Raw genomic sequence first — 6,621 nt, forward strand, 5'->3', positions numbered from 1 at the left:
CTGGATCTAGGGCAAATTTTACAGTAGCAAAATCTTGTTTAAGTTGGTTAAACGGATAGAGGGTTTCGAGACGAAACTCTAGGCGCTTGAATCGCCTCATTCCGATAAACGAGCGAAAAGTTATACTAAAACGAAAATCGGATCAGGAATCGCGATCAGAAAAATCGCGGATTTAATCCGAGAAAAAGAAGACGACGAACGGATTAACGAGCGAACGTTCGTTATCCAGATCTAAATGATGAACGTGTTCCTTTAAACGAACAAATGAGCGAACGCTCGCTATTTAACCTAAACCGAAAAAAATCGATCTAATAAAAAAACGAAAACTAAAAAAACCGAAAATAAACCAACGGACAACCGATCGGTTTTCTAAAAAAACGGGCGGCACGGATTACGAGGCAGCGGCGAACCTCGGCGAGCGTGCGGGCGGGGCGGCGGCTCCGGCGGGGCGGCGGCGCGGCGACGGCGGGCGGCGAGCGGCGCGGCGGGGCGGCGGCGGCGGGTGCGGGGCTGGGGCGGGGCGCGGGGCTAGGGTTCCCCCTCGGGTGGGCCATCTTATAAAGCCCCTACGGGCCGGGAGTCCTAGTCGGACACGGCCCGTAGGTCGGTTCCCCCTTTTTTTTAATATAATTACGTTCGGAAGAAGAATAAAAAGAAATACTAAACGGACTCCAAAAATCCCGAAATAAATTTTCTCGGGCTTCTAAAATCAAGCCCGACAAAGTGAACATTTATTTGGGCCCTAAATGCAATTTTTAAAAACGCACATTTTTCCTAAATTCAAATAAAACACCGAAAAACTCCGAAATAAAATCTTATTTAATTTTATTATTAAATCCTCAATATTTCTTTATTTTGGGAAAGTCATTTTATTCCCTCTCTCATATTTTTGTAATAGAAATAATTGATGATAAAATAAATAAAATCAAATGATCCTATTCTCAAAATTTGAGAAAACTCAAATATGAAAATAACGAAATCCCCAACTCTCTCCGTTGGTCATTGAGTTGCGTAGAATTTCTAGGATCAACCAAAATGCGAAATAAAATATGATATGCATTGATGATCTAATGTATAACATTCCAAATTGAAAATTTGGGATGTTACAAATCATTTAGAGATAGAATATCATTATTTGCAAAAGAAAGAAGTTGTGGAAATATTTCCTTGAATGGATCTTTAGACCATTTGTCATGCCATAAAGTGTAGCATGTCCATTGCCCAGTTTACAGTTTGAATTTGATTTATAATCCTCAAACAATCCCAAGTGACTTCTCCACCAACCGGACCCCTCCATCTTAGAGCCAGGAAGTGATTGAGAGTAGTATTTCTCCCAGATAAGTCCCATGGAAGGGGTTCCTTGTTAAGAAACTTCTGCACATTTTCATCGTCAGGGCCTTATTGTGCAGACTCACATCTAGAATTCCAAGACCACCTTGCCTCCTTGGTTTACAAAAAACCCCAGGCAATTAGTGTAGGGCCAGCAACCAACTGTCCAAGTTTTCTCCATAAGAAGTTCCTGGGAAAATTATTGATCTGGCTAGTGATTGAGACAGGCAGTGGCAGAATGCTCATGAAGAATATTGGCATGCAGAGAAGACTGATTTGATTAACAATAGTCTGCCATCATAAGAAAGCATTGTTGAACATCCACATAGTCTTCTCTCAATTTTTTGGCAAATGGGTGTGTAATCCTCTACTTTGAGTCTGCTAGCACTTAGAGGAAGCCCCAGGTATGTAAATGGGAAGGACTCACTCTTATATGCCAAGGAATTAACGATCTTAATGAAACTCACTCCCTGTACATTGATAGGAATCATAATTGACCTGTGATAGTTAATCTTCAGCCCAGTTTGACTAGCAAAATGTTTCAACAGGTTGTTCACTTGCTCCACTTGTATTATGATTGCAGACAGGATTAAGATTGTGTCATCTGCATATTGAATGATAGGGAAATCAAGTTTTAAGCTTGATTCAATTGGAGCTTGTATGTTTCATGTCCTCATTGCCTTATTCAGAATTGTTTGCAAGAAATCGGCAGCAAGAACAAAGCTGAGAGGGAGAAAGGATCTCCTTGTCTCACTCCTCTTTTGCAATGGAAGTGTTTACCTGTCACTCCATTCAAGAGCATAGAAGAAACCCCTAAAGAAAAAAACATCTTGATCCACATAATCCATCTATCTCCAAAACCTCTTGCCTTACGGATTTCTAGAGTTGTGGTATTCAATCATGTCAAATGCCTTTTCAAAGTCTAGCTTTAATAACACCATGGCCTTTTTGGATTGCTGGCATTGATGAATATATCCAAAGGCCCATGCCACGCAGTCTTGGATGTATCTGTTCTTTGGAAATCCATATTGGTTAGTGTGGACTAACTTGAGAATTTTCTTTTGTAGTCTATTTGCTAACAACTTTTTGATAACTTTTATTGTGCAGTTTAGAAATGAAATTGGCCTAAAATCTGTAGGTTGTTGAGGGTTATGTATCTTTGGCACCAAAATGACAAAATGACCCATTGATAGATTGGAGATTAATAGAGCCTTGATAGATATCTTCAGTGAGAGTATAAAAGTCATATGCAATGATGCTCTAGCAGGCTTTGATGAAGTTCCCATTAAAGCCATCATGGCCAGGGCTTTGTAGGGAAGCTCTTCAATAACACTATGAATCTCCTCTTTCGAGAAAGGAATTTCCAGTTTAGACAAAGAAACACCAGCTGGCAGCAAATCTGGGATAGAGAAAAATTCTCAGTTGTTCCCATTCTACCTTTAAATGCTCTCCATAGGATGGCAGCTTTAGCCTGATGGTCTGTGTGCTCATTTAGGTTTTCATCCTGTAAGCGTTGAATTTGATTGTGCATGTACTCAATTGTTGCCTTAGCTTGAAAGAAATTAGTGTTCTGAAAGAAATTAGTGTTCATCTCCAAACTTGACCCATCTTATAGTTGCTCTTTGCTTCCAATAGGCATTCTGATATGAGAGGAGATTGAACAAATGATCTTTGGGGATATTTCTTCCATTCCATCCCTCAATAGAAAGAGGTTTTTATTCTTCCAAAGTGTCAAACAGTAGGATCTGATCATTAGAGTTTTTTATGAGCAAGGCCAGTTGGGATCAAGAGGTGAATGAGGTAAATTTTGCAGTAATTCTCTTAGCACTATTAACCTCATTCACCTCTTGATCCCAAATAGATTTTCATATGTTGCCTTGAATACATTATAATAATAAATCTTGTGGCGTACATGTTTTATACCTGGTTTAACAAATGTTCTCGGGTATTTCCATTTAGCTATATCAATATCAATGTACTGATGATTTATTTTCGTGGTTGACATTGCAAAAAATTCATTATTGAAAAATAGTAATAATTATGTTTCAAATTCCATTGATTAGCGTTCTTTCCAATTTGCAAAGTTGCAACTAGCTTGAAATGATACCCATATATTTCTGATAATTTTGATTTGCGGATAGATTTAGTGTACCCAAGGAGACGATATATACTTGCTTTTAGCATGCCTTCTTCTATGCTAATTCACAGTACAAATACATCAAGAAAAGGCATTCCAATCCTAATAGTTGCACATGTGTTTAGTTTTTCACAAGGGATCTGCCACATCATGTTATCAGTAATTTGTACGGATTTGTTTTCATGTATTGCTTACTTGGTGGAGTAGTCGGTGTTGATTGCAGAAGCTATGGGGCCATGCCGAGCAGCACAAGGCTTGAAACAACTGTAAAATGTTAATGACATTTTATACAAAAGTTTATTCCCATATTTTGGACATAGAAAGGACAATGACACCATTTCATGAATGTGGTACCATAGGGAAACTTCCTTTGACATTCATATATTTATTTCTGCGTTGGGGATTGTCACCCAGGGCACATGGCAGATGCCTTATGGTTTTATCTCTCATTTCTTTGTAACTGTTGCACCTCCTGTATGACTCAATTCAACCACCCCCCCCCCCCCCCCCCCCCCCCCCCCCCCGCGTTATTCTGATAGTCCGTACCTCCCACGGTGTGCCATTGTATGTCCAACCTTATATCGTCCGACCATGTATTTTGGTTCGTGTTTCGTAGATAAATGAGGTTGTCTCTGAGATGCACCTCAGCTGCAAGTCAAACAAGCATGTTGCCTGCTGCGATCATTCCTCAAGGTTGTATTGTGGATTTGCGGTACTCAACTGACAGTGACTATTGGGCGAGAGGGCGCTCGAAGGAGATATTCATCCCTCAAACTGACTTGAAACACGCCAGGTACCAGGCCAGCGAGTTGCAGACACCAGTTCGTCATAGGAGGATAAGGGTACAGTCCCAGCGCCTCGGCAGCCCATCACAGAGCTCCTTCGGTCCTCATTTTCACTTGTTATTTCATTTGCAAAGAGAGCCTTGGCTCAGTGGTTAGGTATGCGGTTGTGCAGCCTAACGACCCGAGTTCAATTCCTAGAATTGACAGGTGACGCACAAGGGTTTTCCCCTGTTTATTGAGGATCAAGTTTGGTGTGTGATGGAATCACGCATCAAGAAATATCTTGATACTCATTTAAAAAAAAATCTGAGGACCATGTTTATCTTGATACTCATACTAAAATGGCCGTATGCATCCCTAGTTGGTGCAGAGGCCGGGAGTCATCCCTTTTCCAAAAAAAAAAACGACGAAATCGATTTTTCTTCGGCCAGTTCACATCATCCACCTCAAAACCCAACTTGCTGCTTAGTGAATTAATCATATTTTCTGCAGCTGCCTCCTCCACAATCGCAAGTGATCATTACTGACAAATCTTAACAGGCTCGATCACAACTAGGTAGTGTAAATAGACTACAAAAAACCCTACCAACCAGTCACTGGAGTGGACACCTGGTACAGCAAACTGATGAGGACATGAACACCATCACTAACCAACACAGTTAATCCATCCACCGATTGTACAAATAGATCCACAATAGCTGAACAATCAGCACGCTCAACATCCTAATCAACCTTAGGTTACAACAACGGCGGCAGCGCTACGACCACGACAGCAACGGCGACGACGACACATCAAACCCTCCTAATCACGACACGGCGATCCCGGCAATTAAGTACCACTACAATTAAAGAGAGCGACCGACAATTATTAAGCACTACAGAACAAGATTACTAACGAGCACCCGGGTGATCCAGAGAAACCGACGGCCGCGCCCAGGCGGACGGAGGACGAGTCAGGCCGCCGCCGGCTCGGCGGGGCGCGCCTTGGGCGGACGGCCGCGGCCGCGCTTGGCGGATCCGTCGACGGCAGGGGCGGGAGCGGTCTTGGCCTTCTTGGGCGGGTTGACGGTCTTGGCCTTCTTGGGCGGGTTGGCGGCCTCGGCCTCGGGGTCCTTGGGCTTGGCGGGGCGTCCGCGGGGGCGCGGCGACGCGGACTTGGGCGGCGGCGGCGGCGGCGGCGCGTTGGGGTCTATGGGCTTGCGCGGGCGACCGCGGCCCCGCTTGGGCGGGGCGTCCGGCGCGTCCGTGCGGAAGTAGTTGTTCTTGAGGAAGAAGAGCTGGCCGGACTCCTTCATGCGCACCAGATGCGCCGTCAGCAGCGCGCCGTGCTCCTTGGGGAGGTCGCCGTACTTGCCCTCGATGTACTTGGAGATGGCGGACTTGTTCGACCCGTTCTTGTCGTTGAGCGCCGCGATGGCCGCCAGTATCATCTGAACTCGTCCAACAAAAACACAGATCAACGTAAGAAATCCAGCTCCGGCACCACCTCAACCCAACAAAATGTAAATCTTGGCAACCACCGTCGAACCAAAGACGAGAAACAAATACTAAAAACACCGCAAGAAACGGCGGCTCGGGTAGTACCTCGGGATAGGGCGGGAGGGTGGCCGGCTTGGCGACCTGCTCGGCGGCCATGGCGAAGCGGCGGGGACGGGGAGGGGAAAGGGAGAGGGAGGTGGGGAATTTTTCTTCCCGAGAGGAGGTCTGCGGCGGCTGCGTGCGAGCGGGGAGAGTTGGATCGGAATACTCCGGATAAGAACTGAAGAGGAGTGAGGGAGAGTGAGATGGATGGATCGCATGGTGGAGATGGTAACGAGGATGGACGGACGGGATTGCTCCGGCTGGCCTAATCGGACGGTAGAGGATGGGAGCACGCGGATCGGTGACGTGGCGAGTCAGGACTTCTTTATGCGTGGTCATGTGTGCGGCTGCCTTTTTTGTTTGTTTGTAGAAAGTGCGCCTGGTTTTTGGTGAAAAGGCAAAGATGTTCAAAAGATCCACACGTCTTGTGCTGGCCATTTGCTACCAACATTCAATATATTAACTCAAGAAAAATACATTCAATATTTGTCCCATGAGGGTAAATGGTGCCATTTGAAATTTCTCGAAATGCCCTTCCTGTCACTTGTAAACATGAAGCTATTTAGATCTTGATTTTGGATACGGTACTACATTATACTCCCTCCCTTTCTAAATATAGATCTTTTTAGACATTTTAAATGGACTACAACATATGAATGTATGTAGACATATTTTAGAGTGTAGATTCACTCATTTTGCTCCGTATGTAGTCACTTATTGTAATCTCTAAAAAGACGTATATTTGTGGATGGAGGTAGTAGAAGGGAATACTACGGGCGCACATGAAGC

General features: G+C 44.4%; 1 protein-coding gene across 1 annotated transcript; it reads right to left on the bottom strand.

The window, feature by feature from the left end:
- Window positions 1–4,877: 4,877 nt before the first annotated feature.
- Window positions 4,878–6,027, bottom strand: LOC125510629 (HMG-Y-related protein A). Its single transcript, XM_048675861.2, has 2 exons — window positions 5,836–6,027; window positions 4,878–5,681 (listed from the first exon to the last, which is right to left on the bottom strand). The coding sequence occupies exons 1-2, from the start codon at window positions 5,884–5,886 to the stop codon at window positions 5,205–5,207; spliced, it is 528 nt and encodes a 175-aa protein (XP_048531818.2). The 5' UTR covers window positions 5,887–6,027; the 3' UTR covers window positions 4,878–5,204.
- Window positions 6,028–6,621: the final 594 nt, after the last annotated feature.

Source organism: Triticum urartu, chromosome 5A (genome assembly GCF_056163025.1).
Source record: "Triticum urartu cultivar PI428250 chromosome 5A, HENAU_Tu73, whole genome shotgun sequence".
NCBI classification, from domain to species: domain Eukaryota; kingdom Viridiplantae; phylum Streptophyta; class Magnoliopsida; order Poales; family Poaceae; genus Triticum; species Triticum urartu.

What these genes read in the sequence shown, in the direction of transcription:
- LOC125510629 (XM_048675861.2), bottom strand. Translation starts at nt 5,886, where the DNA reads ATGGCCGCCGAGCAGGTCGCCAAGCCGGCCACCCTCCCGCCCTATCCC. An exon ending in CCCTCCCGCCCTATCCCGAG is followed by an intron (nt 5,682 to 5,835) that starts GTACTACCCGAG and finishes GGACGAGTTCAG; the next exon opens with ATGATACTGGCGGCCATCGC.